At 37.3% G+C, this 17108-nt stretch overlaps 1 protein-coding gene across 8 annotated transcripts in view; it reads right to left on the bottom strand.

The window, feature by feature from the left end:
* The window catches only part of PCNX1 (pecanex 1), a 203654-nt gene that overhangs the window by 141938 nt on the left and 44608 nt on the right, over positions 1–17108 (bottom strand). For all 8 annotated transcript variants that reach the window (XM_003901999.4, XM_009211866.4, XM_017961304.3 and 5 more), the window contains 3 exons: positions 11662–11767; positions 5920–5965; positions 4888–4977 (listed from right to left, as the gene is read on the bottom strand). In XM_003901999.4, coding sequence (XP_003902048.3) covers positions 4888–4977; positions 5920–5965; positions 11662–11767 — 242 coding nt within the window. The remainder of the gene's footprint in view (positions 1–4887; positions 4978–5919; positions 5966–11661; positions 11768–17108) is intronic.

Genomic DNA, 17108 nt, shown 5'->3' on the forward strand with positions numbered 1-17108 from the left:
CTGTGCTTATCAAGGTCACCGACACCCTCTACACTGTTCAATCCAATGGTCAGGTCTCAGTCTTCACGTCACCTGACCTATAAGCAGCACGTGATGAAGGTGGCCAGTCCATTCTCCTTGATCACACGGGGATAACAGTCTTGCTTTTCCTTTGATCTCACTAATTGTTCCTACTCAGTCTCCTGGACTTCTTAAACTAAAGAGGCACAGGGTTCAGATCTTAAAACTTTTCACTTTTTCTTTTCTTCTTTTGAGACAGAGTCTTGCTCTGTCACTCAGGCTGGAGTGCAGTGGTGCAATCATGGCTCACTGCAGTCTTGATCTCCCAGGCTCAAGCAATCCTCCTGCCTCAGCCTCTCAAGTAGCTGGGCCACAGGTGCACAGCACCACACCCATGTAATTTTTTATAGTTTTTCTTAGAGACAGGGTTTCACCATGTTGCCCAGGCTGGTACTGAACTCCTGGCCTCAAGCGACCCTCCCACCTTGGCCTCTCAAAGTGCTGGGATTACAGGTGTGAGCATGGCACCCAGCTAGAACTTTTCACTTTTCTACCTATACCCCTCTTTGTAAATCTCATCCAGTTCTCTATCCCCATGACAAACCAAAATTCAAAAATACCTGTAACTAGTTCCTCTACCTTCTACCCAGCCCTCATATTCACATGGGTACGGTCTGAAGTTCTGATCTTGGAAAGGGAAGACATGAGCAAGAGGCAGGGAAACTGTAGATTATCTTAGAAGTGAAAAAGTTGAAGATACACCCCAATATCCTGTTTTCCCCCAGTTATCCTGAATCAGGTGACAAAATGAGTGTCAACTAATAACTAACTGTTAACCAACTAACTAAAGGCCATTGTCCTGTAAATCCAAACCACAGGAGTAAGAGTCCCAAATGGTATTAAAGCCAGCATGAACATTTGCCACTAGGTGGTGCCAAACCATAGCTAGGAAAAGGGATTTGGATCAAGAAGTCAGGCCACAGAAACCCCAAGCAGCTAACAAGTATACTTGCCCTGATACTTCATCAACTTCATAATACCCAACCCCTTAACTGATATGACTGATTTTTGTTGTTTTTATTTATCCACTGACAACTCCTGAATCTAAAACCCCCAACACAGACCTCTTATCTGAAATCTGGACCTATCTACTCACTGCTGTATACAGGTCTAACAGCACCTGATATGCCCTGAACTGAACCCCCTAACTTACCCTCCATGCTCTCCCCACCCCGAATCTGCTCCTCCTCAGTCTTCCCCGCTTCAGGTGGCAGGCCCCCATCCTCCCTGATGCTTAACTCAAAAGCCTTTGAGTCATCCATGACCACTACTTCTCTCACACAGTATATCCAAATCCATAACCTATCTTTTTAGTATCTTACACACACACAGTCAGACTACTTCTCACTACTCTGATCTGTGCTCTGGATTGCTGCAATCATCTGCTAAGTGAGCTCCTGCTTCAACTTTTGCCCCTTTTAATATATTCCTCAAAATAGGAGCCAGAGTGATTCCGCCGAAATGAAATACAACCCTTTAGCAGTTCCTCATCTCACTCAGAATTAAAATTAGCACATTTAAGATGGCTTACAAAACTCCATACTGTTTGGCCCTTCACTTACTCTGAGCCAGCCACAGTATCTCTCAAACTTGACAGGCATGCTTCCACTTTGGGGCTTTGCCCTTGTTGTTCCCTCTGCGTGGAGGGGGCCCCTCCCCTCAGATATCCTGAGAGCTCACTCCTCCTTCTTCAGGTCTTTGCTCTCAGAGAGGCTTGCCCTTAACTGCTCTATTTAAAATTAAAGTTTCCCTAGTCCCCACCAATCCCTATCTTCTGTCTCTACTTACTACAGTATATGTTGATTTCTACCGGTATGATTCCATATTAATAGTATGGAAGCCACATGAGAGTGGAACTTTTTGTCTTTTTGTTCACTGATTTACTTCCAGTACTTAAAACAGTGCCAAGAGTACTCAACAATATTTTTTAAATGTTAAATATACGGAAAAATGTTGCATGATAAAAGCAAGTTTTAAAACTATATGAAAGTAGTATAGTATAGATTTTAAAAAGCCTAATTCAAAACCAGATTTGGATTATAGGACTGTCACTTTGTAGCTGCGTGACTCTGAGCAAGTTTCTTATAACTTCTCTCTAAGCAGTAACATGTTCATCTGTAAAGTGAGAATAATAACAGTACCAACTTCAAATGTTTATAGTGAAGATTAACTGGGTAAATGCATATAAAATGCTTAGAAGAGGACTTAAACCAGGGGTTGACAAACTAAGCCCCATGAAGCCAAATCCAGCCCTCAAACTTGTTTCTGTAAACCAAATTTTAGGCTGGCACAGCCATGCCCACTATTTATGTATTGTTTATGACTCCTTTCACTCTACAGTGGCAGAGTTGAGTAGCTAAGTAGCAAGAGAGACCACATGGCCTACAAAGCTATTTGGTCCTTCACAGAAAAGTATGCCGACCCCAAACTTGACCAATAGTATGCACCCAGTGAATGTTAGACATCACTGTCTATGTTAATATATAGTTGCAAGGGTAGATCTGTGTGTATATAATTCCCAACCTACCAGACTATAAAAATCTTGTTTGTATATGGTACTTTCCAGATATAAAATAAGATATATAATCCCTAAACGCAAGGGCACCAACCCCTCTAAGATTATTATCTAGTTGTTGAGACACTGTGATGGTCTCATATTATAGAAAAGGATATTGTACTTCTCAAAGAAATTGATATTGACTGATTGATTGGTTGACTGATTGAGAGAGAAAGGGTCTCCCTCTGTTGCCCAGGCTGGAGTGCAGTGGCATTATCACAGCTTACTGCTACCTCAGCCTCCTGGGATCAAGCGATCCTCCCACCTCAGCCTCCCAAGCAGCTGAGACTATAGGCACATACCATCATGCCTGGCTAAATTTTTTTATTATTTTTTGTAGAGACAGGCATCTCACTATGTTACCAAGGCTGGATTCAAACTCCTGGACTCAAGCAATCCTCCTGCCTTGGCCTCCCAAAATGCTGGGGTTACAGGCATCAGCCACCACAGCCAGTTGATTCACCTTTAATTTTCTTTTTAAGTTTCCATACCACACAGTACGTACATACATATGTACGTACCTATGTATGTGTGTTTGTTTATTTATTTGAGTGTCACCCAGGCTGGAGTGCAGTCACATGATCTCGGCTCACTACAACTTCTGCCTCTCAGGTTCAAGCAATTCTCGTGCCTCAGCCTCCTGAGTAACTAGGATTACAGGTGTGCACCACTATCCTGGATAATTTTTGTATTTTTAGTAGAGACAGGGTTTCGCCATGTTGCCCAGGCTGGTCTCAAACTCCACCCACCTCAGCCTCCCAAAGTGCTGGGATTACAGGCATGAGCCACTGTGCCCCGCCCACACAGTACATGTAAAGGTCTTTTCGGTTTTAGGAATGAGGTATAAGGTTAGATAAGAGAGTCCACAGAAGCAAAGAAACAATGAGAGGGTACGGTAATTCAAAAAAAGGAGAGAGTTACAATAATAAACTTAAAATTCCAACGGTAACAAAACATGCTTGTAAGAAATCAACCTGGGAAAAATATTAAATGAATGGGCAAATGTCATAATTTAGTTATCCGTTTGTAGCCTCATAAACAAGTTTCATAATTAAGAATAAAAAATTTGTCAGCCTGTCTGCCCATCAAACATCACCCGTAGGTTAATAAAAATAACAGGGTTATAACACGGTGGCAATAGTGAGAAAAGTTTCTAACCTAGTTCTGGTTCAGGTTCTGATTACAGAACTTTGGAAAATCTCCATTAGAAAATGGGGATGACATATCTGTTGCTTTATGTTTGAAAACTGGAAATCAAACATGAAAATGTGAGTTTAAAAAGACTCAATAAAATTCAAAATATTCATTTACAATTGAGTTGAAGAAAAAAAATCACAAATAGCCAAAATTTCTATTAACAATCTGCTACAGGAAGGTACCATGTTGGTAATAGATGCACGGTTTCTCAGTAGGTCCAACAGCAAGTTACTTCTCTGTGATATGGTTTGGCTATTTGTCCCCCTCCAAATTTCATGTGGATCACCAATGTTAGACATGGGGCCTGGTGGGAGGTGTTTGAGTCATGAGGGTGGATCCTTCATGAATGGCTTGCTGCCACCTCTGCGGTAATGAGTGAATTCTCAGTTTATTAGTTCACACAAGAGCTGACTGTTTAACAGAGCAGGCATGGCACCCCTCCCCTCTCTCTTCTCGTCCTCTCTCACCATGTGACATGCCAGCTCCCCTTCCCCTTCCACCATGATTGGAAGCTTCCTGAGGTTCTCACCAGAAGCAGGTGCTGGCACCATGCTTCTTGTACAGCCTGAAGAACCGTAAGCCAAATATACCTCTTTTCTTTACAAGTTACCCAGTCTCAGGTATTTCTTTATAGCAATGCACATGAACTAAGACACTACGTCAAAACTTATTGCTGTTTTTGCAGTTGGCAGGAGATGAAGCAGCTGGCATTTAGAGATTGTACCGAAGGAAAGTAACAGTTTTACATACTAGGTTATCCCTAAGCTGGGCTACTTGGTCTGACCAACTAAAAGAATAGCAGATTCTTATCTCTCATCTCATATTCACTCTGGGGCATATGCTCATAGAATTTCTCCATATTTATCTGGCAGAACATGTATAACTGAGTTCCAGTAAGCTAAAAGCCTGTATAACTCTGTATTACTACTATCCCAGTAACATTTTATATTAATGTTTCCTTAAATACCATATTAAATTGTTATAAACTCCTGCCAGATTGTACACAGTATATTCTACAAATTAACTCTGATCACCACAGTATATGACATCATGGTAAAGTATAATGTTCTTACCTTGTTCTTCACTTCCTTCCTTACAAAGACTAGAACTTTGGCCCAGACTTAAACTGATATCATCAGAAGTCTTGGCAGTGTCTGTATCTCCTACAAAGTTAAGAGAAACATGTGAGGACCTTATATTAACAGTAAGGCCGTAGTGTGGCCCAACCAAGGAAGTATTAATACATCAAGGAGTACTGATGTCTATCAACTAAAGCAGTTTTTGTGTATCAAAGGTTACAATAATGGAAGATGCACTGAACTAACAGGAAGTATCATGGACTATCAGAGCATTTAATTATTCTCACAGAACTACAAACCAAACAATATAACATGGAAAGCTTCAAAATGTAAACTAATAAAACTATTTCTTTAAAAAGAAGTGGATTTTTAAAAGGAATGCAAATTACATAACTCGAACCAACATGAATTTCCTTCCCAGGGAAAATTAGTAACCTAAAAAACTGTAGGGTAAAAACAATATGAATTATCTGAATAGATCAAACAGCAGAAAATAACTTACTTTTTTTTGTTGTTTCATTTGTGCCCATACTCAAAGGTTTCACATCACATTATTTAGTTTTCCATGAACCCCACTAAAACCCACAAAAGTGTTTTCCCTCTAAGGCAAGGAAGTTTCTTGTAGATCAAAACTTATGTAATTCATGCAATGTAATGTAAGTGGTCACTTTTGTGAAATTTGGATGATGAAAGAGAACACAATGTAAGTCAAGCAACCTTTAATAAGATAAATAATTTTATCTATAAAATAATTTAAAGAATGATTTTTTTCATTACATTTGAAAGTACAGTACTGTTACCTTCACTACAACCAAAATGAAAGGGAAAGTCAGAGGCAACTTTCAAGTTAGATCACATCTACCTTTAATAGTCAAGCAACTTTTAATAAGATAAGATAATTTTATCTATAAAATAATTTCAAGAATGATTTTTTTCATTACATGTGAATGTATAATACTGTTACCTTCACTACAACCAAAATGAAAGGGAAAGTCAGGGGCAACTTTTAAGTTAGATCACACCTACCTTTAATAGTTGCTGCTGTTCCAAGACGCGAGGAACCAGATCCAATCTGAAAATATGACATGAAGTAAGTAAAACTAATTAAAATGCTAGCTATGTCATTATCAATACAGACTAGCAAGATTATCAAACAAAATTATATGACCAAAACATGTTATTGGTCACTTTTATCAATATTAAAAGATACTTGTTGGACAAGCTCTATTGGAGCCACTTAACCTGTTGGCTGTGGCACAGGCTGCATGTGTCTTACTGATGTGCAGAGCTACCCAATCCCTCTGTGTGCTCAGGACTGATGGAGCCCCACCAAAAGCCAGATCCTCCAATCTCAAGCAACTCATGTCATACAACTGTCATTTTTATACTACACCATGATATGTTCATGTTATAAACAAAAGCAAAACCAGGCTTTATGTCTACCTGAAATACATTTAGACTTCTTAGGGTATAAAAGGAAGGTTTGGCAGACAAACATTAACATATGCTACCAAGTGCAACATTAAGTCTTACCATCAAATTGTTAGTGTATCATTATGTACCTTCTTTAGTTGGAGACAAAAAGTAAGTACTTCTTCATAGACAGAACATTAAAAAATAAATCAATAAAAGTCTAAGGCATCCATGAAAAAGGAATTTTTAGCACAAACTGTAAGGAGAAAATTAAAACCTGATTGTTGAGCTTTTAGTGCTTATATTCAAGATAGTTTAACACTTTCCTAAAATTTCACAGCCATTATTTATTATACTACCATGAAAATAATATAAATAAGTACTACAAATTCCACATTAAGGAAATCAAAGATAACATAACAGTTACTAAATCAGCAAGTCTCAGCAACTCTTCCTATAACTTGTTTCCATGGATTCTAAGAAGAAAACAGTCAAGCAAAGTTAGCATTGTAAAATAAAATTAAGAACATTCATATAATACTTTATACTTTACTAAGTCTTCCTCTTCATTGGTTTGATTTAGTTAGGTGTATATCACAAAAAATACACTCAAAATATAGGTTAATGTTGACTTTGAAGGGGCATGAGGGCCTTTCTTGATCTGGATGGCAACTGAATGGGTGCACACAGATGTAAAAATTTACTTAGCTGTACACTGAAGGTATGTACTATGCTGTATAAGTTACATGCCAGTGAAAAAGTAAATAAAAATAAGCATACATATATAGGTTGAAACTACAAATAAACTCTTGAGTTAGTCAATAAAAAATAAGCTTTGTAATAATTTTGAACTATTTTATTAAGCTTGGTTCTTCTAGTTTTTCCTAATTTCTGCTTTCAATTAGCCATAAAAGACATTGCAATTTGCCAGCAAGAAAAAACCAAAAAAGCATTTTATCACAAAAGAAAGTTTCATTCTTACACCTGCTACATAAGTTACAGAATTAACATATGCTATTTTTCTACTAGAATTAAACATAACTTCCTAAACAGAAATTTAAACACAAACAAGAAAACAAAAACACCATTTTATGGATACCCATCTAGGAATTTAAAATTTAAAAAAAAAAAATTTAATATGGATATGGTAGTCATTTGCTCAGAAGCTCACAAAGTATTCCCTTTCTCCTTCTTTAACAATCTCCCTATTTTGTTCCAAAATTAGTCATACACCTTCTGATATATGAGAAGTGGGCCCAGTCCCCAGTCTAGAGGTAGGTATATGAACTAGTTCTGGTGAATGAACGTGTGGGAGAATGTGCTGGAGGGCTTCAGGAAAACGTCTTTGTGTGTCTGAGAAGAAAGTGATCAAGGAAAATCTCTGTCCCACACCACTGCTTGCTTCCTAACTTTTCAAACAGGGTCTTGATTGAAGCTTCTGTGCTCATCCTGCAACCCTGAGGAAAAAGCCTAGAGAACTGCAGAGATGCCAATCCAGAGGCCTAACATTAGGCTGCTAAATAAATGTCACACAATCACCTCCAGATTTAGGTGAAAAACAACTATTTCTTTAAGTCACTATTAGTTGAGTATTCTACTACTTGCTGACAAAAACATTCTTAACAGGTATAATAGAGTAGTTACATTTTATTCTTCATACTTTTCTGCATTATACTTCCCCTCAAAATATCTAAGAATCATGACTATTTACATGTGAAACAACAGGGCGTCCAGAATATAAACTATAGTACATCCAAATGCAATGCATTCCCCAAAGTGTCACTGTAGAAAAACACTTAATGATATTAATGTTCATGATACAATCAATTATGACATTATGTATTATTTTAATTTTCCTGTTTACCCTCACTTGTTAAATTTCCTAAAAATGAAAATTTAAAAATTAAGAAAAAATAGTATGTTTCTACACCTGGGGGTGAAGTTTTTTATTTAAGTGCTTTGCATAAACTAAAATATTCCACTGTTTCTTCTCTATGACAAGTGCCATAGGAAGGATTATGGATACCAGGGAAGAAAGGTTACTTCTAACTAGAGAGCATATCAGGCAAGGCCACCTCCACCAAGAAGCTATGCCTGTCTCTCCAGCTGGAAACAATTACTTTATCCTATGAAATCATTAGCTCTTCTTCTGTACCATTCCTACAGCAATTTTTACTTCAGTTTTTTTTTGTTTGTTTGTTTTTTGAGACAGAGTCTCGCTCTGTTGCCCAGGCTAGAGTGCAGTGGTGCCATCTCAGCTCACTGCAACCTCCACCTCCCAAGTTCAAGCTATTCTCCTGCCTCGGCCTCCTGGGTAGCTGGGACTACGGGTGCATGCCACCACGCCCAGCTAATTTTTTGTATTTTTAGTAGACACAGGGTTTCACCATATTAGCCAGGCTGGTCTTGATCTCCTGACCTCGTGATCCACCTGCCTCGGCCTCCCAAAGTGCTGAGATTACAGGCATAAGTCACCACGCCTGGCCCCTTGGTAAATATATCACATCTTTATCTTTGGTTACTGATATCACATCTACTATAAGATCACAATCTCTTTCAGTATAAGACCCACTCCCCAACCCACACTAAGTAGAATGCCTTGAATACTATTGGGCACTAAAATATTTGAAGGTAGAAAAGTGACAAAAGGAAAGAGAAGGAGGTAAGGAGAGGATGAAGGTGGAGAAAAGAAAGAATGGAAATGGAGGGTAGAAGATGAAAGGGAAAAAGGCAGAGGTGAAGGAAAGAATGGTAACAATGACTGCAATGTAGCTACTATGGTCAGCGGGTTCACGGTTTAGTACACAAGAAATTCACATAAAATACCATAATGCGTAGCAGTATCTTACACATTCTATAATAAAACACATACAAGAAACAACAGTATGTCTATAACGGTAACATCTCCAGCAATCTGCACACAGTCAGACTCTACCTCCTCACTTCAGCTTCTCTAAAGGGTAAGAATAATTATGGCACCATTTATTTTGTCATAAACATTATAAAACGAAAACACTAAAATCCAAGTAGCACAATAACGTCCAATATTTGCCCATTTTTATTAAAAAGTTATTATTTTAAGTAAAAGGTATGCTGTGTGTTTAACAACATGCACACATGCTTTAATCACAGTCAATAAGGGACTCCCTCCCTAAAACAAACAGGCAAGTTCCAACAGACAGGATGCCAAGGTCACAGGATCCAAAAGTGCCTGGCCATTGCTGGCCCTTCCATCTGTCCTATTACAAAAAGGAAAAAAGGTCTCCAAAAGATGATTGGAGAAATCTAGGCTTACTTTCTGGGGGTCTGATACTACCTACATTTGTCAATAAGAAGAAAGCCCAGGGTTAATTAAGAATACAAAACATGCAGCCATATTCAAGAATTGAGTTATTTCATTCTATAAAAAGAAACTGAGAAAAACACAAGGCCAACAAAAAAAAAAAAAACAGGATCAAGGATAGTAACCCTTGTCTTCAAAAAGGCATTGTAAAATTTGTAACAAAAAGTATCAATCTAAGGCTGAGCATGGTGGCTCACATCTGTAATCCCAGCACTTTGGGAGGCTGAGGTGGGCAGATCACCTGAGGTCAGGAGCTCGAGGCAGTCTGGGCAACATGGTGAACCCTGTCTCTACTAAAAATGCAAAAAAATTAGCCAGGTGTGGTGGCAGACACCTGTAATCCCAGCTACTTGGGAGGCTGAGGCACGAGAACGGCTTGAACCTGGGAAACGGAGGTTGCAGTGAGTCAAGATTGTGCCACTGCACTCCAGCCTGGATGACAGAGCAAGATTCTATCTCAGAAAAAAAAAAGTATCAATCTAATTAATATGTCATAGCTCTTTTCACAGTCTTTAAACAAACAAACAACAACAACAACAACAACAACAAAAAAACTCTGACATCTCCCATTCTATGAGTTTGTTATGGAAGGAAGACAAATTTAAGAACCTACATGTTCTGTACTATAATCGATCACAACCAAAACTGTTACCTTCAACAGTTTAGTCATTCACTTTAAATCATGAACATGCTAATCAAATAGAGTCAAATCTTCTATCAAAATATATTAGAAAACAAGACCCTGTTCAAGATTTTGATTCATATAGTGTTTTTCATAACATTGTTCTTAGGGCTACCAATGCAGAGGAGTAGAAGACTACAGGACAAAATTGGCAGAATTATGTCTGCTATTTACTCATTTGTTAAATGAGAAGCTAGGTCTGATCTACCTCTAATGTTTTATTACCTAGACACATAAAGATAATTAGCAATCATTAATTTAAAGTCAACTGTACATAAGGCAGTATATAAGACAGGAGGAAAAAAAGAGGAAAATCTACTCTGTAGAGCCTTATAAAGTGCCATATAAATAAGTACTCCATCTGCAAGAGAAAGGGTCAACACCATAAGGTGTTTGAAAATCTTGAGAAATGTAGGATAGTTACAAGAAGTTAGTTACACCAGAAAATAAGGATGACTAAGTCTCTCTCTAGGACAGAAAGGCAGGAGAAAAGAGAAGAATGGTTTCAATCCACAAGCTGTGTCGTATGATAACAGGAAGACTGGAGTGAGAAGTGAGGTCTAGTCCAGACCCTGATATAAATCAGCTATTTCTTTTTCTATGTAATGAAAGGACTGACATAACAACCACTAAAACCTATAGTTATGTAAAGGTCTACTATGAGAAGACCGTGAACATTTCCAACACAGTTCATAGAATTTTACTCTACCCAATGAAATCATCTGCTGAGAAGAACAGTAGGAGTAACTGGGACTTTGATTAGTATCCAGGTATTTAGGATGAGTAAGAGAACTAGAGCAGCAAAGGTCCAGCCAAGTTTTGAAGTAATACTTTAAGAGTTACCATTTTAAGTTAAAAGTTACATAGTAGAAAGACATTAAAACTGGTAAAAGCAAATTTGTATTTTACTTTTAGGCTTACCATTCAACATCTTGAACACTGAGAGATTTTCAGCATTTACTTTTATTTTTATTTTTTGGCCACATTTAAACCGGGGGTAACCACAGACATCTACACCTCTCCAATACAGATGATGTGAAGGTAAATAAAACAGTGCAAGGTGGAACCTAAATTTCCTAAAGGTATTCACAATCGTTATAATCAAAACTATACACCCAAAGATGAGTCTGTAGTAATGCTCAAAAATATGTAATTAATCAATGTGAAAAGTAAGTTAAAAAGAATATTACTAAAGATGTTATTAATAAACAATTAAAAAATATTAATCAGAAAAATATGACAAAACATCAGCCGACTTAAAGACATGAGAATAACGGAGACCAGGCAAGGAGGAGGGAAAAAGGCAAAATAAAACAGCACAGGTTCCTACCTGGTTGCTTGGATCTAGACCGGCATAAGAATTTCTGGAACTGCAACCAACTGGGGGTGTGGCCTCTCGGATAAACTCAGACATTTCAATCCCTCCACCAGGATCACTGTGGAGAAAAAAATGAGAAAAAGAGTAACTGTCGTTATTTTGACTCCAATGCTTTTCCTTTGTTAATTTTTTAAGTTACACTTTTTTCTACAAAACTAAGAGATCTGATTTTTAAATCAACCAAATAGCAAAAAAGGTAAACAATGATCATTCTTCATTTACAAGTCTGATAATTGGAACTATTTTATCACCACATCGCTACTTGAAAATACGTAAAACTCTCTTATTCCAAACGGTCTACATCCAATCCAACATTAGAAACTGGCATTAATTACAATTATAGCATACTAAATATGTTATGATATGTGCTATCAAACCACTCTCGCAAAGAAATGATTGCCATTTGCTTCCCAAGAGCAAAGAGAAATTGTTCAATTGTAAACACAGGATGTAATCAGATATTACATTAACGACTCCCCGCGAGATCAGTCCGAATGAGCTGCGTGATACAGTGATGAACACACAAGAGAAAAGTCGCCCTGGTCAAGCTATTTGTATTTGTATTCTTCAAGTAAACAGAATTTAACTAGAATACTAACTTGTTTTACAGAACTGGAAACCTAAGATTTTAGATCCATACATGTTTAGAAGGCCAAGGTTAAAAAAGGAAAGTGATGCTACGTAGTAACGACATAGAAAGACAAGAGAGAGAAAAGTACTAGGTTCAAAGCCCTGGAGAAGCCCAAACACAGTACTTACAGATAACAGTAACCCAGATTTACAGGGAAAAACCACACACCAAATTTCACAAAACTTAGAAAATGCTACATAAGGTTCCTTAGGAAGACAACTCTTAGCATAAGTCATAATCCTACTTTTTGCCCAGAGATTTTTTACTCATTCTACCTGGTATAAACAGAGTAAGTAGTCAATAATTTTTTTTTTTTTTTTTGCTATTATCTGGATAAAAGTTACAATGTATGTGTTGGATATTACAGAGGATGTATCTTGCTATCTGGCATCCAATTCAACTTTCTGATTATTAAAAAAAAAAAAAAAAAAAAGCAACACCAAATTCTTCAGGTAAACCACCTCATCCCAAACTCTTACAAGTTTTTGGGTAATGTTGACCCCACCCCCAGGTTTAGGATTGGGCTCTACTGTCCAAAGTCATCAGCATATCCCATTCTTCTGGTCATTGAGATTAGCTCTAGAATAAGCACAGGACCCAACCCAGGCTAGTATGAATCAGGCCAGGAGTGTCTTATTGGTGAGAGGATATTTCTCTATATCTGCTACTCTTAATGTTGAGACTTAAGGCCTGGAGGTGCTGCAGCCATCTTACAAACATTAAGTGGGAGTCTGTTCTAAGAAGCCAACTAATAGAAAAGAACAGAACCTGGCTAGAAGAAGAGAAGCAGGGACATGAAGTGACAGTTTGAAACACTGCATCTGAAGACATCCCTCACATGCAGACTTCTCAGTAATGTGAGTAGCAAATTCCCTTAAGCTTTTTTGGGTAGAATATTTTGACAGCTGCAATCAAAAGATATAAGCAATGTATAATTTTCCATTTAAATATTTAACAGTATAGCAGTTTGAATTCTAGTGTTTTTATTATCTATGATCTCATAATTATAATGTCCCTGTTTGCTTAACAGGTTCCTAACTGTAAGCCATTGACTACAGTCAGCTAACTAAGGTTCAACAAAGAAAACTAGCTTTCTAACTTACTATTCAATTATAAAAATAAAATATATTGGAACTCAGGTAAACATATGGCCAATTCAGTATACAAATACTCATGTGTGAGAAATGTAGAACATGCTCACGTTTAAAAGCTGTCTGGTGTTAATTCATACAAACTATGTAGGCCAGAGGAGAAATTTTTCTAAATTGGAAAAACTTTAAGTGTGTATATAGAGGCACTATCACCACACTGAATTAGCAATGATTATTCAGCAATATTAGGGTTTCTCCACTAGAATGCATCCTCTAAGTGAGATCCAAAGAAATCAGAAGATGGAGAGCAAGGTACAGATTAAGAAATGAAATAACACAGAAAGGAGAGAGAGCCCTCATCTTGCCTAGTCTATACACACACACACACACACACACACACACACACACACACACATCAACTTTATTGAAATATGATTCACATATCATACAATTCACCCTTTTAAGCTGTATAATTCAGTGGTTTTTAGCATATTCATTAAATTATTAAACCACCGCCAAAGCCAATTTTAGAGCATTTTTATCATCTCAAAAACAAGCCCCTTTAACCATTACTACCCATCACTTTCCATCCTCCTTAGCCCTAGACAACCATTAATCTAGATTCTGTCTCTACAGATTTCCCTGTTCTGGACATTCTATATAAATGGAATTATATGTGATGTTTTGTATCTGGCTTCTTTCACTTAGCATAATGTTTTCAAGGTTCATCCATATTGCAGCATGCATCAGTATTTCACTCCTTTTTATAGTCAAATAATATTCCACTCTATGGATAAACCACATTTGTTTATCCAGTCATCAACTGATGGATAATCCTGCCTAGTTTTATACATCACTTCTGATAGCAAGTCCAAATTACTACAATCTGAACATACAGTTATTATTAATAATAAATAAAAACATGCTGGGTATGTGGTTCATGCCTGTAATCCTAGCACTTTGGGAGGCCAAGATGGGCAGATCACTTGAGCCCAGGAGTTTGAGACCAGACTGGGCAACATGACAAAACCCCATCTCTACAAAAACATTACCCAGGGTTAGTGGCATGTGCCTGTACTCCCAGCAACTCAAGGGGCTGAGGTGAGCACACAGACTTAGCCTGGGAGGTAAAGGCTGCAGTTAGTTATGACTGCACCACTGCACTCCAGCCTGGGCAACAGAGCAAGACCCTGTCTCAAAATAATAATAATAATATAATAAAAACAAATATTTGCTAAGTACTTATTATATCCAGTCATAGGAGTTTGTGCTCTATTTGCATTTTCTGATGAAACCTGCCCTAATATTTAAAAGTGCTATTATTCTCCTCTTACAGTTGAAAAAACTGAAAACCAAAGGCATAAAAACTTGCCTAAAGTCTCAGAGAAGGAATGAAACATAAACTGAGTCACTGGTAGATGGAGTTCAGGTGGAAGAGGAGGACAGCAATAATACCTCCTCAGCATTCTGCAAATAAGTTATCATATCTGCTCTTTCTTTATTTCCCACACACTTGAATACAGGTACTCATAACCAGCATGGCCTTAGATAAGACAAAAAACAGGTCTGTGAAACTCTAAAGCCCACATTCTTGCTTTTTTGTTTTGTTTTGTTTTTTTAAGAGACAGGATCTCGCCCTATCACCCAGGCCAGGGTGCACTGGTGCAATCATAGTTCACTGCAGTCTCGAACTCCTGGGCTCAAGTGATCCTCCCACCTCAGTCTCCCGTGTAGCTGGGGCTACATGCCCATGCCACCATACCCGACTGATTTTTTTTTTTTTTTGGTAGAGACAGAGTCTTACTATATTATCCAGGCTGGTCTCAAAATCCTGGCCTCAAGGGATCCTCCCACCTTGGCCTCCCAAAGTGCTACAATTACAGGTATGAGCCACTGCACTTGGCCCTCATTCTTTCTAAGAAAACATACTGCCTTACACCAAATAGGCATTTGTGTCTTTCCAGTTCAAATCTGAAAGTAAACACCATTATTTAGAGCAGGGATTTTTAAACTCAGTGCTATTGACATTTTGGGGGCACATAATTACTGACTGCATTGTAGGATGGCTAGCAGCATCTCTGGCCTTTACCCACTAGATGCCAGTAGCAGCCCCTCAGTGTGACAACCAAAAAAAGCTCCAGACATTGCTAAATGTGCCCTGGGGGACAAAATTACCCCCAGTTGAGAAATAATGATTTAGAACTAACGGTCAACAAACAACAATGCATGGGAAGAAAGGAGATATCAAAGGAATAAAAAAGATGAAGAGAAAAAATGAACAGGTGTTTTTATTTAAAAAAAAAAAAAACCCTCTAGTAAAATTTCTACACTTCTTTCTTCTCTATAAATTCAGAAATAAAACTCTTAGCCAAGCTGTAGATGTTCTAAATATAGCTAAACATATAAAACAGCTGAGTAAGAGTTTTCTTTATTGGCAAGACTTGCAGGTTTGCAGCAATGGAGATTTCAGCACATACCTGGAAAGCATAGTAGTTTATTATTCGCACAGAAGCAAAGTGGTCTACTGCAGTAAGCAATACACCAAATTCAGGTAATATCTACCTTTATGCCTTAACTTCCCCATCTGTTAAGAAAAAAAACAAACCAGGTACAGGGAAAGGCAGAAAAGCAGAAGGGGTGCAATCCTAATTACAGAGATGTCTTCACAAACTAATTTGTTGATTATTAGGATCGTATTAATTGCTCATGCTCAGGCTTTGATCAGAAACTTGGCAACACCATTATAGTACCAAGTTTGTAAATCTGGAGTAAAATGATGCTCATAAAAATAAGAATAGATAAAAAACAAAGTTCCTATATTCACAGGAACAAAGTTCCTAAACAGCATAATCTCTCTCAGAGAACAACCTAAAATCCAGCTTCATACAGTTTAAATTGATCTGTAGTTTACAATATCATAAGCATTACTGCCATGAGAAACATAGAGAAACCATGATCTTTCTTCAAATGTTTGTATTCAAATCGTAAAATTCGATGTTACTTCCTGAAGCATTAGAAATGTAAAAAAAAATTACTGACTGATTCTTTCTCTAAAATAAAGATTTAACCATTTTTTACCTGCTGTACCACATAAAAGAGAGACCAATGAAAACCATAAAGCTCAAGTAGTTCTGCTATACTTACTCATTCATACAACAAATTGAGAGCCACAATGTACCACACACAGGGACAGGCTCTACATATACAAGTATTTATTTTCCTATTAATTTCTTTTCCTCAGAACAGAACATGAGATTCACAAGTGGGAAGGCGAGGAAAGGAGATGTCAAAAATAAAAACCTACAACAAAGATCTTACTTAATAGTGAAACTTAAAAACATTAAAGATTAGAAAAAAGACAAGGATGTACACCAATAATATTTCAACTTAACCATGTGCTAGAAACCACAGCCAGTGAAAAAAATTAAACAAGAAGTATAAGGACTAGAAAGTTAGAAATAATTGTGATCATATAGACAAGGGAACATCATTAATAAGGGGGTTTAATAAGATTGCTAGACACAAAATTAGCTGCAACATTTTAGGGGGGAAAACAAAATTATAAAAAAATTTATAGTAGCATAAATACTATAAAATAATAAATTTCCTTTTAATGGAGAAAATGAAAAACTACTACTGAAAGATACTTACAAAGACTAAATAAATGGAGAGATTCA

Source organism: Papio anubis, chromosome 7 (assembly GCF_008728515.1).
Source record: "Papio anubis isolate 15944 chromosome 7, Panubis1.0, whole genome shotgun sequence".
NCBI classification, from domain to species: domain Eukaryota; kingdom Metazoa; phylum Chordata; class Mammalia; order Primates; family Cercopithecidae; genus Papio; species Papio anubis.